The sequence below is a fragment of the Myotis yumanensis genome, unplaced genomic scaffold (genome assembly GCF_028538775.1).
Source record: "Myotis yumanensis isolate MYYU_CA2020_CCGP unplaced genomic scaffold, mMyoYum1.0.hap1 SCAF_2, whole genome shotgun sequence".
In the NCBI taxonomy this organism is placed as follows: Eukaryota; Metazoa; Chordata; class Mammalia; order Chiroptera; family Vespertilionidae; genus Myotis; species Myotis yumanensis.
Genome location: NW_027223753.1, coordinates 100355550 through 100374105, shown reverse-complemented (window position 1 = coordinate 100374105; position 18556 = coordinate 100355550). Strand labels below are relative to the sequence as shown.

At 39.1% G+C, this 18556-nt stretch overlaps 1 protein-coding gene across 2 annotated transcripts in view; it reads left to right on the top strand.

Moving 5' to 3' along the window:
- Positions 1–2716: 2716 nt before the first annotated feature.
- The window catches only part of CCDC138 (coiled-coil domain containing 138), a 238756-nt gene continuing 222916 nt past the window's right edge, over positions 2717–18556 (top strand). For both annotated transcript variants that reach the window (XM_070405855.1, XM_070405854.1), the window contains exons 1-5: positions 2717–2841; positions 4096–4153; positions 5475–5595; positions 9306–9433; positions 11052–11239. In XM_070405855.1, the coding sequence (XP_070261956.1) occupies positions 2749–2841; positions 4096–4153; positions 5475–5595; positions 9306–9433; positions 11052–11239 (588 nt within the window). In that variant the 5' untranslated portion in view covers positions 2717–2748. The remainder of the gene's footprint in view (positions 2842–4095; positions 4154–5474; positions 5596–9305; positions 9434–11051; positions 11240–18556) is intronic.

The following is an 18556-nucleotide window of genomic DNA, read 5'->3' as shown; positions in this document are numbered from 1 at the left end:
ATGGACCTGGTGCCCACAAAGCAACACTCGGCTTCTCCCAAGTGGGACACAGGCCCTACCACCACACTAGAGTGACAGCCCACTAAATCGCAGCCAATGCTGCCAAGACCCCATGGCGCAAAATGTGGCCCACAGCCTGGCCCAGCCCAGAAATGGTGGCTGTGGGCACCTGGTAATGATGTCATGTAGCAATGCCCGCTTTCTCTCCCTAGCGACTAGCCTCCTTAGAGTTTCTTCAGCCCAGGAACATGACTTGTTTTATAGCCAGGTGCAAACATTTTACACTTTAACCAAATGTCTGTGAAGTGTTTTCGCATACCTCATCTCATTTGATCCTCACAGAAGTCCTGGAGTAGGTAGATAGGAGACCTAGTGGAATCCTATTTTCTTTTCATTAGCCAGAAAATGGAGATTTGGAAAGTTTAGAAACTTGACCCGACTGAAAAGAAGTAAGAAATGGTGGACCTTAAAATGACTTCAGGTTTTTTCACTGTGCAGAGTATAGTCAAACACTGCTACAGTTAAATATTTCACCCTTTATTCTCCCTACGTGATCTATAATAATCTGCTTCCTGTTGATATTTACTGCAGTGTTGTTGACAATTACCTGAAAGAGAAGTTGGGGTGCTTCACTGGGCTGGAAAAAGTTTAGCTAAATCAGAAAGCAGGTCTAATTAAGCAAGCTTATCTACATAAAGCTCGCTCTGGTGCCAATCGCACGGTGTATTTGCATCTGTCATTGTCGGTTGTGAATTTGGTTGACACTATTATAGAGAAAGGGCGAATACCGATATTAAAATATTTCATCTAACTCATTTCCTTTTTTTTCATTTCCCTAATTGTATTATACTTAATATTGTCTAATAGCCACTTACTGTTTAAGTTTCCAATTCATTTCCTTTTAATGTGCACAAATTCGTGCACCGGGCCTCTAGTCCTGTAATAAGTACCTGCTCAACCACTAGTTAAAGGAGGAGAGGAATGTTGTGTGTGGTTTGTGTAATGAGTGATCACTAAATCTACTTGGCCATATAACCAGGTAACTGATACTCCAGTGTATCAGTTGAACTACATGAACCTTAAAAAGAACCATGGACTACATGTATGCTCAATAAAAATTGGCTTTTTTGGAAGCTTATGTAGTATAAATTGCTATAAAGTCGTGGATTTTTCAGCTGGGACAGCTGATGCCTGTTGTGATTTTGGAATAATATTCAAATAAAGGCAAGTGCAGTGTAGAGATTTTTGTTTAAAGAAATCAGTAATATCTTAAAGCGTTCAAATTTTGAATTAAGAAGCTTTTTTAAAAATATATTTTATTGATTTTTTACAGAGAGGAAGGGAGAGAGAGAGAGAGTTAGAAACATCGATGAGAGAGAAACATCGATCAGCTGCCTCTTGCACATCTACTGGGGATGTGCCCGCAACCCAGGTACATGCCCTTGACCGGAATCGAACCTGGGACCTTTCAGTCCGCAGGCCGACGCTCTATCCACTGAGCCAAACCGGTTTCGGCAGAATTAAGAAGCTTTAAGAATTAATATTTTGACCAAAAGTTTGATAAAAATGGCCAGTAAATTGACTTTTCTATTAGTGTTCCAAAGATGCTTAAAAGTGGCTTGAGGCAAAGGACTTTGCCTGTGACTTCTGTTATTTCTTAATGTGGTATAAACCCACGTTATGTATTTCTTAAACTGGTTTGATTTTATATTGGCTCATTAAATTCTGTTTAAAGATAGAGTATAAAGAAACTCATTTTTATACCATAGTTATATTGCATGCCAAATAATTATTGGTTTAAGTAATTATCAGGTAACTACTTTATTAAAATATTCTTCTTACAAAGTTTTTGGCATTTGAGGAAATTTAAAGATAATCCAGAAACTCTAGTCCAGACATGCTGGTGAATACAATTTAGAAAAGTAAAGGGTTATGCTAGTGTATTTATATAAGAAATTAAGTGGTTATTTAGTTATTCAACTCAAGTAGTCTCTGATTTAGGTTGATATAAATACTGAGCACCTGCTAAGTGACAGGCACTGTTCTGGGCATTGGGGGAAGTTGTTTTTTTTTAAAGCATGCTCTTACGTAGCTTACATTCTAATAACTGCTTATTAATATACCCTGTTATTCTGAATAGGAAATACTGGCCCATAGTAGGAAAGTGAAGAGGTAATTATTGAAATAGCTATACTTTGTAGTACGATTTATTCTTGGATTTACCCCCTCATTTAATATTACAGTTAGCAAGGCCACCCTGATTATGTCCAAACGCACACAAATACGTCAGATATGCCCCAGACCAAGGTGCGGTCCTACCCGTCAGGTGTGGACCATCTTGGTGAGCCCAGTATCTGGACAGATGCCGCATGCATTCCCGCCTGTACAAGAGATGCAGTGGTTACAAGGCAGTGACGTCCTCCCTGGCCCTGGAGCTCTGAGGCTGCAGCTGGAGTGAGGGGACACGCCTGCGAAGTGCAACCTAGGTAGACATGACGGAAGAAAACGAAGTAGCAAAAGACTGAAAAGATTAAACGCCATTTATCAGTCCAAATAACACTAATGAAGCAAATAGTCACTAAAGGCAACGCTAGGACGTTTTTAACAAAGTGACAGGGACCCAGAACTCGCATGAGGGGCGGGGCGTTTCGTGCGTCATGACGCACTTCCGCGGCGCGAGCTCCGCCCCTGCGCGTCCCGCTGCGGATTTGAACGCTGTTCCTGAGGAGACAACGGTGGCCCAGCACGATGCAGCCGAGGGTCGTCAAGCCACCTGGGCAGGATTTCGCAGTGGAGCGCCTCAAAAGCCGCTACGGGCTGGGTGGCTGCCGCCCGGCCGAGGTAAAGACCTCTCGCTTCCTCCTCGCCCTCCCCGGGCCACTCGGGGAAAACAGGTGGAAGGAAAGTTAGCTACAGGGGAGAGTAGTTCTGGACCGCAGATGGGTAAACGGTGGGCAGGTGGACAGAGTCACATACACAGGAAAAACTGAAAAGTTCCTTAACCATATGCTTTTGAAGGTTTATGTTCTACAAATCGTGGTATGTCATTGTTGAAAGTGTTTTTGAACTTTTATTCATAGTGACTTGATTGGAGTTCAAAAAACAATTTAACTCCTTTAAAAGGCTTATTTTGAAATACTTTCAAACTTAAAAAAAAAAAGTTGCCAGAATCCTCTTCTACCCTTCTCTTGTATTCACCATTATTAAACTTTGCCACATTTGCTTTACAGTGCTCTCAGAGAGGAAGGGAGAGGGAGAGCCAGAAACATCAATGATGAGAGAGAACCACCCATGGCCCGCCTCTTGCACGCCCCCAACTGGGGATCAAGTCCTCAACCCTGGCATGCGCCCTAGACTGGAATGGAACCCGGGACCCTTCAGTCCGATGCTCTATCCACTGAGCCAAATGGGCCAGGGCTCTCCCTCTTTTTGACCCCCTTTACATAGACATTTCCCCCTGAACTATTTGAGGATAATTTGCAAACATCGTGACTCTTTACTGTCAGGTATAAATGCTTCAGTGTGTTTTCCTAGAAATAAGGGCATTGTCTTGTATAAGCAGAGTAGAGTAATAAATTCAGGAAACTTGACATTGGCACAATATTATGTATTTCATATTAAAATTTTATCAATAACCTCAGTAATGTCGTTTGTATACAAATATTTTCTCCTGGTGCAGATACAGTTAAAGCAAGCATTGCATTTTTTTTTTCTTTTTGTTGCCTTTAATTTAGAATAGGTTCTGAAGGCTTTGTCTTTTGTAATATTGATATTTTTGAAGAATATAGAACAATTATTTATTAGAATGTCTCTGTGGGTTTGTCTGATGATAAGATTAGATGCTGGTTATATATTTTTGTCAGGAATGTTACATGAATGGTGTGTGGTTTGCTATGTTCATCAGGAGACACTTGATGTTGCTTTGTCACATTATTGATGTTAACTTTGATCACTTGATTAAGGTGGTGCCTACCAGATTTTTCCACTGGTCTAATTAAAGGCTAACCTTTGTACATAATTTATAGGGAACTATTTTGAGACTGTAAGTTGATTCTTAGTATACACATTAAATGTCATCATTTTTTCTTTCTTTAGTATTCTGTTTCAAGTTTTGATCAGACTAAATCTAAGAGAAGATCTCTAACCTCCCCAGGTAAGCCCGTAGAGAATTTTCTGTATTTGGGATTTTAGCAAATTTAATTTGAGAGAAAAGACTTAAAAAATGTTTAGACTTAAATCACTATTGCCAGATGTCTTGTGACACTAAGCTTTATTCAGTCTGGTAATAATCTAATATTAATCATGATATTTGGGGTGAATGTGTAAGATGTCTTTAAAAATAAAATTGAATTTTTTTGGTGTTTCAATTACAGTATTTTTATATTAAAAATTAAACAGTATATTAGGTAAAGAAGGCTAATGGCTATTTTTTCCACACAAGCTTTCCCAAGTTATTAGGGTAATTATTGCACTGGAGGAATTAAGCACATAAATTTATTTAATAAAGTTAATTATACTGTGGGATTGGATGTGTTGGAACATCATGTGGTAATCTGACTAACATGCATAGCTAATTAACCATTAGAGTTTTTATTTTTTTGATACTTCTTATGTAGTGTCTTTAGTAAGTGTAATCATTGAACTTGGAGATGATTTTAGCAGAAACAGTAATTAATATTTTTAAAAGTTCATTAGATGGTGGATTAAGGAATTTCACTTTTTTCCAAGCTTATTTCATTTTGAAATTTTGTAACAATCTTCTAAAACATTTGTTCAATATGAAAAAAATATTCCAGTTATTACTGACTCCAGTATCTTAAAAATATATTGTAAAAATTGAATTTTAATTTTGAAAGTTGCCCTAAAACTTTCATCCTTCCAAAATATAACTGAAAAGTATAGGTCATTAAATTTATGAGGGGGTAAAAATGAGTGTTAAATAGGGTGCATACAATTTATAAGTAATTCTAAATAGCTTATCAGAGAAGCTCTATTTTCCTTTTTTTGACTGAATTTAGATATAGGCTAACAGTTTATTAAACAAATCTTAATGTTTAAGTATATAAAATTGAAAATAAAATGTTTCATGGTTGAGGACTGATGAAATACCATAAGTATTTAGAAAGAGGGCTGGATTTTCAATTTTATTCTTTCTATTTGCTGGTTGTGTTATGTGGAAAAATTTGCATAACTTCTCTGATTCTTAGGTTTCTAATCATTAAAATAGAATTAAAAGCACCTATTCTGCTTGCTTTGAGGTGTTAGGATCAAATAAGGTAATGGATGAAAAAGCATTTTGTAATCAGTAAAGTGCTATAGTATAAATGTAAGAGTTGATGTTTATTTTCTAGAAGTTTGCATTAAGGAGACATAGATATAAGAAATCCTTTAACTAATTTTGCTGTCTTATCTTTAGGAGCCTAGAAAAATATAATTAGGTAAGTAATCTCTGCTGTTTTCTTTTTTCTTAATAGATGACTTGGATGTCTACTCATCGGGAGATAAAGTTGATTCCTTATTAACATGGTATTCTGATGAAAGAAAGCATTCCACTATACCTCTTTATAGTTCATCCAAGCACTTCAATATGAACTGGTAAAGTACCCTGTATCCTTACTGTTGCTATCCCTTCAGTATCTCAAAAACACTGAGAAAAGGCAAAGGATGGATTATTTATGTGTTTGCTTTTCTCTGAGAGGAAGTATAAGCAGTCTGGAGCCTGCTGAACAGTAGTGTATGTCTAGTAGTGTGGTAAGCAATGGATTTTAGATAGGCTGAGAGAGAAAGAAAGAGAGAGAGAATGAAGTCTGGGAGATGCTAACTGGGCTGTAAGGGGTTAGTACAGCCGTGGGCAAACTATGGCCCGTGGGCCGGATATGGCCCGTTTGAAATGAATAAAACTAAAAAAAAAAAAAAAAAAAGACCGTACCCTTTTATGTAATGATATTTACTTTGAATTTATATTAGTTCACACAAACACTCCATCCATGCTTTTGTTCCGGCCCTCCGGTCCAGTTTAAGAATCCATTGTGGCCCTCGAGTCAAAAAGTTTGCCCACCCCTGGGTTAGTAGTTTTGTATAGGAGATTTTACCCTGGGTGAAACAAGTATACAAACAGTGGAAGCTGCCTGGCCAGTGTGACTCAATGCTCGAGTGTCGACCAATGAACCAGGAGATAACAGCTCGATTCCTCGGGTTGCAAGCTGGATCCTCAGTAAGGGGCCAGAAGGCAGTGGATCATTGTTTCGCTCTCATCATTGATATTTCTATTTCTCTCTCTGTCCCTCTTTCTGAAATCAATAAAAATATACTTAAACACACACACACACACACACACACAAAACAGTAGTAGAAGCAAAGGTGAAATAAAATTTCAAATTCAATCTTATTAAATGCCAAAAATATGGCAGAAGGAAGTGCTGTTTATATCGAGGAGTAAACATCTCCACTAATAAAAGACAAAGATGCTAATTGACTGTACCTTCGCTACACCCCAAGCCATGCCCACCAGCCAATCAGAGCGACTATATGCAAATTAACGCAACCAAGATGGCAGCCGGCAGCCATGGAGCTGGAGCAAGCAGGAGGCTTGGTTGCCCTGGCGATGAAGGAAGCCAAGCTTCCCGCTGGCTGTTGCCTCCGCAAAAGGCAACAAAGTTTCAATTATAGAAGCTAAATAAATCCCAGGTACCTGCTTCCAGCCAGCCTCCACTGGGAACTTGGGTGGCTGGGGGTGTGGCCAGCCTGCAAACAGCCATCAGCCCATCACCCAGGCTGGCCACATCCTCATGGGGTGAGGGTCCTCGCTGGGGGGCTTGGCCAGCCTGGAAACAGCCATCAGCCCCTCACCCGGGGTGGTCAGGCACCCCAGTGGGGACCCTCACCCTGAAGGGGCTGTGGCCAGCCTGAAAATGGCCCTCAGCCCCTCACCCAGGCTGGCCAGGCACCCCGGGGGTCCCCCACCCTGAAGGGGCTGTGGCCAGCCTGCAAACAGCCATCAGCCACTCACCCAGGCTGGCCAGGCACCTCAGGGGGGACCCCCACCCTGAAGGGGCTGTGGCCAGCCTGCAAACAGCCATCAGCCACTCACTCAGGCTGGCCACGCATCCGAGCAGGAAACTCCTCCCTGAAGGGGGTGTGGCCAGCCTGAAAATGGCCCTCAGCCCCTCACCCAGGCTGGCCAGGAACCCCAGCGGGACCCCCCACCCTGATCTGCGACACCCTTCAGGGCAAATCAGCCGGCCCCCACCCATGCACCAGGCCTCTATCCTATATAATAAAAGGGTAATATGCAAATTGACCCTAACAGCAGAGCGACTGGGAATGACTGGTCACTATGACACACACTGACCACCAGGGGGCAGATCCTCAATGCAGGAGCTGCCCCCTGGTGGTCAGTGCGCTCCCACAGGGGGAGCTCTGCTCAGCCACAAGCCAGGCTGATGGCTACTAGCACAGTGGTTGTGGTTGGAGCCTCTTCCGCCTCCTCAGCAGTGCAGCTAGGCCTGTTCCCCGCTGGCAAGTGGTCATCCCCTGAGGGCTCCCGGGCTGCCAGAGGGATTTCTGATTGCCAGCTTAGGCCCAATTCCCTGGGGAGCGGGCCTAAGCCAGCAAGTGGTCATTCCCCGAGGGGTCCCAGATTGCAAGAGGGCACAGGTTGGGCTGACGGACCCTCCCAAGTGCACAAATTTTTGTGTACCGGGTCTCTAGTTTTGAAATAATGTTAAACAACAAAGACATATACAGAATGAAATTTTGAGATAATTATGGAGGGAAAAAAGACAATTGTGCCTAAAATACCATATATTATTAAAGTAATTGATATTTGGTAGCTTAAATTTTTAATATAATTGTTTTATTCTCTACTTCAATGAATTAATCTATGTTCATCACTTAAAACAGTGTTCAGCACATAGAAAAACATTCAAATATTATCATTATTGTTGTTATTACTCATCATTCACAGAGTAGCCTAGTTGATCTGGATTCAGGATTTGGACATGAGGTATATTGACTAGAGCAGTTGTTCTCAACCTTCTGGCCCTTTAAATACAGTTCCTCATGTTGTGACCCAATCATAAAATTATTTTCGTTGCTACTTCATAACTGTAATGTTGCTACTGTTATGAATCGTAATGTAAATATCTGATATGCAGGATGGGCTTATGCGACCCCTGTGAAAGGGTCTTTCGACTGCCAAAGGGGTCGTGACCCACAGGTTGAGAACTGCTGGACTAGAGAGTAAGGAAAGTGAAAATTATTTTAAAATATTTAAGAATTCATTGAAATTATTTTCTTATATTTAACTGGTAATTTTATAATTTTTTGCTTCTGGGTATACTTCAAATTATAATTTAATGCTCTTCTACTATAAAGGGTTTTATAACGTTGCACAGTTTTTTCACAATCTCTAGTTATGACCTAGTGTAGAATTACACTACTTTCCAGCACAGTAGCTGCATGTGGCTACTGAGTACTCGAAATAGGGCTTTTCTGAATTGAGTTATGTTGGAAGTCTAAAATACACATCAGATTGAAGAAAATGGGCCCTAAAATGTAAAATATCCTAATTTTAAAATACTGATTACATGTTCAGATGATATTCTTTTAGATATACTAGATTAAATATAACATATTGTTAGAATTTTACATCATTTTATGTTTTCAATGTGGCTACTAGAAAATTTAAATTACCTTATGTGGCTTGCATTTTACTTCTTTTGAACAGTACTTTCAACTTTGAGAAAGTTCAAGTTTGAGATCATCTTTTTGGTGAGAACACTTGGGAGTCTAGTTCTCTTTCATCTTTTACTAGGTACATCATCTGTCAGTTACTTAAATGATTTAGGGTCCAGTTTCCTCATGTTAAACAATAATTCTTTTAGCACTGGGCCTCTAGTATTTGTATCTTTAGGAAGATACTTTTAGTGAGTTTACAGGATCAATGACTTACTGTTTATAATTTTACTTTTAAAAAATGTTTACGTGCCCTAAGCAGTTTAGCCCAGTGGCTAGAGCGTCGACCTGCGGACTGAAGGGTCCCAGGTTCGATTCTGGTCAAGGGCATGTACCTTGGTTGTGGGCACATCCCCAGTAGGGGGTGTGCAGGAGGCAGCTGATCGATGTTTCTCACTATCCCTCTCCCTTCCTTTCTGTAAAAAATCAATAAAATATATTTTTTTTAAAAAATGTTTACATGTTACATTTTTCTCAATTGTGATGCTGTTAATATTTGAGAAGCACTTTTATCTTTTTAGAATGCTATAGTAAACTTCTAGAATGCTTTGACATAATTTTTCTTAAAGCCTAGATGATGAACTGGATTCTTTTCATAATTTGAAGCAACGGGAAACAGAAGTAGAGTTAATTGAGAAGGATCATAGAGTTAATAGCTCCAAAATAACCAAGCAGTCTTTTAAAGAAGTAGAAAAAGGTAAAAGAAATATTCTTATTGGAATAATCATTTAAATAATAACTTTGTGAAGTAGCACACATAAAGTTTACACCATAGTGATAACACTTGTCCTCAGGTGTCTATATGTCTGTGTTCTAAATTTTCATAAACCATGAGATAGTTACATAAGGAAAGAAGAAAAATAAACTTCGTTTTTTTTCCAGTAGTATTCCTAAACTCTCAAACCTTATGAAAATAAGTTAATCAAATGAATACTTTGTATAATTTCTTTAGTGCTTTTTCATGTCAGTATATGTTAGGAAGTGAGTAAAAGATTGTTAGTAGTATTTGACTAATCCTTTAATATTTTTAGAAAATATTCCAGGTTACTTAAGGTATGGCTTCCTTAGGCACTGAATTAGTAGTTAATCTCTATGTGCCTGGCTGCATAATTCTGTTAGGATTTTAGGGAAAGAGGCAATCAGAGATGAGGCCTTCTTGGCTGTAAGTTTTTGAGAGCACTATTGCCACATTGATAGCCATTATTTGGCATATAAAAATATAGGATAAAGCAGTCAAGATAATTCTGGCATTAAAACAAGAACATGCTATTTAAAGGAGGGGGTTATAGAAATTACATAATTACATTATATATTTACAGACATTGTATAAAGTTAAAAATAGGCAAAAACCAGATAAGCCTTATTTTTTTTAAAACAGAACATGATTATATTTAATACACAAGTTTGATACAATCAAAAAGTATAACAATAAAATAGTAAGAAAAAACATGGTATTTCATTTACAATGCATGAGAAATGGTTAACATCTTTAGTCATAAACAAGCTCTTAAAAATCAGTAACAGAGACAGTACAATGCAAGGAAACTGGAAAAAATAAAAGTAAATAATACAAGTGTTGATTAAGCATTAAGCATATACGATGATTTCGCTGAGCAGTGATGAAGAATAATTTCTCTGTAGTGAGCAGAATAAAGACACTGACACCTAACATTCTTCAGTTTTGGACAGTGTTGTACAGTTTGAATGCATAAATACTGGGAGGCAGGTTGATGCGAACTATCTATCTAAATAAAAATTGAGTATCCTTAGCGAGAGCAATTCCAATTCATTGGATTTATTTTAACAAGATAATTGAATAAATTCAAAAGGAATGATATGAAAGTATGTTTAATGCAGAGAAAATATGTAGCCAGTATAAGTGTCTAAAACACTACTTGCCTATCAAGGCAAATAAGGCCTTTTAAAAAAATATAAGTAGCAAAATTTAAAAAGAAGTGAAGCAGTGATTAACACTATATTTGGGTTAGTGGTTACTATATGACCAGGAATTTCTGAGGTAACTACATTTCTTATCCTAAACAGTTAATAGATGAGTGTTTTTGTGCACTTTAAAATCTATTATTGAAACAATTTTAAACTGAAAAGTAGCCAAAAGATCACAGAGAATTCTGTATAGTCTTCATCCACATTTTCTAAATGTAACATTTTTACTACCTTTGCTGTACCATTCTTTCCACATATATTACCTGAAATTGTAAAAGATACTATAATTCATATTTAAAGTAGTTCTTCCTGAAGATTATCTGTGAATACTTAAAACTAAATTAATAAAGTTTAAAACTTTTACTTTTTAGCAGTAGCCTGGCCAACTAATTTGGCCTCAAATTCAAGAAATTGGACTGAATGTTGTAGTGATGCAAGTGACTCTCCTTTGAAATGTGTCAGTTATTCAACATCTAAACCATCAAATAAGCAGAGTTTACTTCCACATCAGATCAATCAGATATATGATGAATTATTCCAAATACATCAGAAACTGCAGGTAAGAACTGAATACTGGATTGAGTATTTAGAAATGTTTATGCTCTAAACATCAAATATTTACAAAATTTAAGTGCTTAAAAGGTATTTCATTTTGTTTTTGATAAGTGTGCCAAGACAAGATTGGAAGGGAATAAACACAATTTATAAGAACTATTGAAGAGGAAAATGTATTGCTGAGAGAAAAAATAAACAGTGGTCTTTTTACGTGTAGGTATATTTCTTAGATTTCAGACTTTTTAAAAAAATTCTTTATTGTTTAAAGTATTACATATGTCTCCTTTTCCCCCCATTGACCTCTCCCCAGCTGTTCTCACCCCCCAGCACATGCCCTCACCCCCCTACTATCTGTGTCGATGGGTTATGCTTATATGCATTCATACAAGTCCTTGGTTGATCTCTTACTGCCTGCCCCAACCACCTGCCTTCCATCTGAAGTTGGTCAGTATTTTTTTAAAAATATATTTTATTGATTTTTTTCACAGAGAGGAAGGGAGAGGGATAGAGAGTTAGACACATCGATGAGAGAGAAACATCGATCAGCTGCCTCCTCCACACCCCCTACTGGGGATGTGCCTGCAACCAAGGTACATGCCCTTGACCGGAATCGAACTTGGGACCCTTCAGTCTGCAGGCCGATGCTCTATCCACTGAGCCAAACCAGTTAGGGCTGGTCAGTCTTTTTGATGCTTCTATGTCTTTGGATCTATTTTTGTTCATCATTTTATGTTGTTCATTATATTCCACAAATGAGTGAGATCATGTGATATTTTTCTTTCTCCAACTGGCTTATTTCAATTAGCATAATGCTCTTCAGGTCCATCCATGCTTTTGCAAATGGTAAGAGTTTCTTCTTTTTTACAGCAGCATAGTATTCCATTGTATAGGTGTACCACAGGTTTTTTTTGTTTTGTTTTTTAATCTTCATCGTTCAGATTATTACAGATGTCCCACTTTTTTCACCCCATAGCTCCTCTCCACCCAGTTCCCACCCCACCCTAAGCCCTCGTCACCTCACTGTCTGTGTCCATAGATACTGCATATATGCATATAAGATCTTTGTCCAATCTCTTCCCGCCACCCCCTACACCCCCTTCCCCCAGAGAATTGTCAGTCTGATCCATTTCCATGCCCCTGATTCTATTACATTCACCAGTTTATTCTGTTCATCAGATTTTTTATTCATTTGATTTTTAGATTCACTTGTTGATAGGTATGTATTTGTTGTCACTTCGTTGTTCATAAATTTTTTCTCTTTACCTTTTACTTCTTCTTCCTCTTAAAGAATACCCTTCAGCATTTCATATAATACTGGTTTTGTGGTGATGAACTCCTTTAGCTTTTTCTTATCAGTGAAGCTCTTTATCTGATCTTCAATTCTAAATAATAGCTTTGCTGGGTAGAGTAATCTTGATTGTAGGTTCTTGGTATTCATCACTTTGAATATTTCTTGCCACTCTCTTCTGGCCTGCATAGTTTCTGTTGAGAAATCAGCTGACAGTTGTATGGGTACTCCCTTGTAGGTAACTAACTGTTTTTCTCTTGCTGCTTTTAAGATTCTCTCTTTGTCTTTTGCCCTTGGCATTTTAATTATGATGTGTCTTGGTGTGGTCCTCTTTGGATTCCTCTTGCGGTTCTCTTGGGGTTCCTGGACTTGTAAGTCTATTTCTTTCACCAGGTAGGGGAAGTTTTCTGTCATGATTTCATCAAATAGGTTTTCAATATCTTGCTCTTTCTCTTCTTCTGGCACCCCCATAATTCGGATGTTGGTACGCTTGAAGTTGTCCCAGAGGCTCCTTACACTATCTTCATAATTTTGGATTCTTTTTTCTTTTTGCTCTTCTGGTTGGGTGTTTTTTGCTTCCTCATACTTCAAATCTTTGACTTGATTCTTGGGATCCTCTAGTCTACTTTGAATCTATGTATATTATTCTTTATTTCAGTCAGTGTATGCTTAATTTCTGACTGGTCCTTTTCCATATTTTTGGTATTCTCACTAAGATCCTTGAAGGTTTCACTAAGTTCCTCGGAAGTGTCTAGAAAATTCTTGAGTAACCTTATAACTGTGGTTTTGAACTCTATATCCAGTATTTTGCTTTCCCTATTCCTTTCATTTGTGACATGTTTCTTTGTCTCCACATTTTGGCTGCTTCCCTGTGTTTGTTTCTATGTATTGGGTAGCTGTTAAGTCTTCCTGTATTGATAGAGTGGCCTTGTGTAGTAGGAGTCCAATAGGGCCCAGTAGCTCAGCCTCCCCAATCACCTGAGGTGGACACTCTTGGTGCACCCCTTTGTGGACTGTGTACACAGTCTTGTTGTAGTTGAGCCTTGATTGCTGTTGGTATCACTGGGAGGAATTGACCTCCAGGGCAATTGGCTGTGAGGACCAGCTGCTACTATAGTGGGAGAGCTGCTCTTCAGGAGACATCCTTATGGGGCAGGACTTGTTTCAGTGGGGTTTTGGTGCTCACTGAGTCTGCCCCTTGAGTGTGTCACTTATGGATTTAAGAGTTATAATCTGATACGGTCTTGCACTGACCACTGGGTACACTGGCTCTTGGATCTCCAAGGAGGTGCAAAGTCAGCTATTGCCTGGGTCTACCCTGTAGGAGCTACAGAGAGATCTGCAGATTCCTCCTCTTTGTATCGGGTTTGGAAGTGGCCAGACGAGGCATAGCTGTGAATGAAGGCAGGCTGTTGCTTGTGCAGCCTTGGGCCTTCTTTTGATAGCTTTGGGGCTCCCTGACCCAGTTGCAGCTTGTTTGACAGGTTTTAGGCTGAGAAAGGACAGGCCATTCATATGCAAAAGCCACTGAGCACAGGTTGGGTGGGGTTGTAAATTGGGTAGGGCAGCATATCAGGGAATCTCCAGGTCAGAGCAAACAGCGATGGCTGCCAGTCAGCCTTGCAACACAGGAACAATGACCGTTGCAAGTACCCCTGTCTGGAAGAAAGCCGCTCCTCCGTTCCTGCCCCAATGCCAGACAGTCCAATTTCTCCCTGTATGTGTCTGGGTCCCCCTGAGTCTCACCCAGCACTGGAGCTCAGAGCAAGCTAGAGCTTGTATCTCCCTCCTGATTAAAAAAGCGGCACACCTGGGTGCCAACCTGTTTTGTGCCTCCACACCTCTTACCAGTCTCAATGCGCTTTCTTCTTTACTTCTCTAGTTGTAGTACTTCCACTCAGCCAGCTTTCCTGTGGTTCTGGATGATAGTTGTTCAGTATTTTAGTTGTAATTTTGATGTGGTTGTGGGAGGCAGCAAGTACAGGTGTTTACCTATGTTGCCATCTTGGTTTTCCTGTACCACAGTTTTTTAATCCATTCATCTGCTGATGGGCACTTAGGCTGTTTCCTAATCTTAGCTATTGTAAATTGTGGTGCTATGAACATAGGGGTGCATATATCCTTTCTGATTGGTGTTTCTGATTTCTTGGTATATATTTATAGAAGTGGGATGACTGGATCAAATAGGAATTCCATTTTTAATTTTTTGAGGAAACTCCATACTGTTCTCCACAGTGGCTGCAGCAGTCTGCATTCCACCAGCAGTGCACGAGGGTTTCTTTTTCTCCATATCCTCGCCAGGACTTGTCATTTGTTGATTTGTTGATGATAGCCATTCTGATAGGTGTGAGACAGTACCTCATTGTTGTTTTGATTTGCATCTCTTAGATGAGTACTGACTTTGAGCATGTTTTCATATGTCTCTTGGCCTTCTGTTTGTCCTTTTTCGAAAAGTGTCTATTTAGATCCTTTGCTCATTTTTTGATATATTGTTTATCTTCCTTCTGTTAAGTTGTGTGAGTTCCCTATAAACTTTGGAGATGAAACCTTTATCGGATATAACATTGGCAAATATGTTCTCCAATGCAGTGGGCCCTCTTGTTGTTTAGTTGATGGTTTCTTTTGCTATGCAGAAGTTTTTTTATTTTGATGTAGTCCCTTATTTTCTCCTTAGTTTCCATTGTCTCAAGAGCTGTATCAGTAGATTTCAGACTTTTTGTTTTATGTTTCTTCCAATTCCATTTTTTTTTCTTTCTTTTTTTTTTTTAAAATATATTTTATTGATTTTTTTACAGAGAGGAAGGGAGAGAGATAGAGAGTTAGAAACATCAATGAGAGAGAAACATCGATCAGCTGCCTCCTGCACATCTCCTACTGGGGATGTGCCTGCAACCAAGGTACATGCCCTTGACCGGAATCGAACCTGGGACCTTTCAGTCCGCAGGCCGACGCTCTATCCACTGAGCCTAACCGGTTTCGGCTCCAATTCCATTTTTATTTAAGAAATGAAACAAAATCTGCTGGTAAAGCATACTTTTTGAAATAGGCATTCTGAATTCATTGTTTTAAATTCCTATATGTAAGAAGTTATCTTGTCAACTCTCAGCAACATTGGCCTTAATCTTGGGGATTTTTTATTTCTAAGGGAGGTAATTATGAATTTATCAAGCATCCACTAGTTGGGAGTACAGAAGGAAGCAAAGTATTTGTGATATACAATTTCTGTTAAAATTCTAGTTGGAAATATGTTATATTTTTATACACATGAAATAAACATTTAAAAAACACGAATATCTCATTTTATCTAAATAATTCAAATTATAATTACCATAGCATTTTAGAAAAATATTTTTTTAGCCTAAAATCACTGGGGGAAAGTTCAGGCAGAAAGAGATTTAGCTTGGTACTTGACTGAGAGAGAGAATTTAAAGGACCAGGAGTGAGAAGAGCATAACAAGTACAAGGAATTGGAAGAGAGGGGTTTTTAGACAGGAATGATTTGTCAGATTACGGATTTATTTGTCTGGGAAAGAAAATAGTGAAAAGTCAGATTGGGTATTACAGATTTTTAAGCAAAAGAGCGACAGAATAAAAATATAGTGCATTGGGAAGATCCCTTTGCTAATACTCTATGGCAGCGGTTCTCAACCTGTGGGTTGCGACCCCTTTGGGGGTCGAACGACCCTTTCACAGGGGTCGCCTAAGACCATCGGAAAACACATATATAATTACATATTGTTTTTATGATTAATCACTATGCTTTAATTAAGTTCAATTTGTAACAATGAAATTGGGGGTCACTACAACATGAGGAACTGTATTAAAGGGTCGCTGCATTAGGAAGGTTGAGAACCACTTCTCTGTGGCAAGCATGTCAAACTCAGGCTAACACGCGCCAAATAAACAAGGTTTAAGTTTATGTGGGCTGCAAAAAAACAAAAGCTTCAATTTTCATAGAAACGTAGGTTTATTTAGATAGAGACATGCTGAATACAAAGAGCTGAAATAAATGAATAATCGTTAACATAAATAATAGAACATTTTAATAAAAATTAATATTTTTTGAACATTAACTTACCAGACTCTGAGTAACTGCACAAATTAGTAAGCATAACGCAAATAAACCTATTTTTCTTGTTCTCCGAAAGTGAAATATTTCCTCTTGTGCATACTGAACAAGTTAGTCTAAGACTAATGACGTGGCAATCGGCAGCTAATATTTGCTGCTAGTATTAGTGGAGAGAAATGGTGCGCCTGCACATATGGTGCGTGAGGGAAATGAATGCAACACGGTTATAGTAATCAGTCATTAGCAAACGTAGTTCGTTATTAATAATCCTCCTAAATCAGTGGTCGGCAAACTGCGGCTCGCGAGCCACATGCGGCTCTTTGGACCCTTGAGTGTGGCTCTTCCACAAATTACCATGTGTAGGCGCGCATGTATAGTGTAATTGAAACTTCGTGGCCCATGCGCAGAAGTTGGTATTTTGTGGAAGAGCCACACTCAAGGGGCCAAAGAGCCGCATGTGGCTCCTGAGTCCAAGTTTGCTGACCACTGTCCTATATAATAAAAGCCTAATATGCAAATCATCGAATGGCGGAACGACCAGTCAGCGGGGTTTGGGGCTGGCGAGTGGGTGGTGCCAGGCCTACCAAGGCGCATGCCAGCAGGCAGAGGGAGGGGTCGGAAATCGGGGTGCGGTGGTGACCTGCAGTGGTGGAGGGGATATCGGGCAGCAGGGCCGGCCGCTTGCTGGCTGGCACCGTCCCCAGATTGCCCTGCTGGTCGCCTCCCGCAGAGGGAGGCCAGACTGTGGCTTAGGACCCCGAGAGCTCATGGTCTGCGATAGGTCAAAGGCCAGGTTGAGCGATACCTCCTGAGTGTATGAATTTTCGTGCACCAGGCCTCTAGTTATGTATAATAGGATATTGTAAAAATTAAGTTATGAAATTTTTATTAAAACGTTTCTTACATACCGTTATATTGGCTGGGCCGCAAAAATATTTGTTGTGGCCTGCTTGCCGCCTGTAGGCTGTGAGTTTGACATGTGTGCTCTATGGGATAAAAAAGAATAAGCAGGGTTGTCAGGATATATATATCATTTACTATAAACACAATATATATTTAACTTAAAATATGAAGTATCTTAATTAATCTGTAGTTTAATCTGACTCTTTTAAATACTTTGTGGTCTCTGTTATGTTATTTATCATTAAATATACACATTTTTGTCATACCACGTGATTTCATTCATTCAACAAATACTGAACACCTGTTAATATGCCATTTGCATGCTCATTGGTGAATATATGGAAGTAAATATGAATGGTTCTTGCCGCAGTAGGTTATTAGAACAAATTGTGAGTGCCTATATAATTACAATTTTATAATTTTAAGTGAATGATATTGGTAAAATTTGAGCACTTAATTGGGGTAGATTGAGATATGAGGCAGAAGTTTTCTGAGAAAGTAACATTTGAGTTAAACCGTGAAGGATGAGTAGGGGTTAACTCAGTGAAAGGGGATATATTCTAGACTGAGATATTCTAGTAGCAAAAACTCCTGAGGCATGATAATATATTCATTTAAGGAAAATGTAGTAGGTAACTCTAAGGCTTTTTAAAGCAGAGGAATTGCACAATCAAATGTGTGCTCAAATAAGTGGATTGGAAATTGGAAGACCAGATAGGATAATTTTACTGTAGTAGTGCAGATGGAAGATAATGGTAACTTGGACTGGAGTTGGCCATAGCAGAGAAATGGAAATGAATGGATTAGAGCAGCAGTTCTCAACCTGTGGGTGGCGACCCCTTTGGGGGTCGAACGACCCTTTCACAGGGGTCGCCTAAGACCATCGGAAAACATATAATTACATATTGTTTTTGTGATTAATCACTATGCTTTAATTATGTTCAATTTGTAACAATGAAATTGGGGGGTCACCACAACATGAGGAAGGGTCGTGGCATTAGGAAGGTTGAGAACCACTGGATTAGAGATTTATTTTGGAGATAAAATTGAGTAGACGTGGT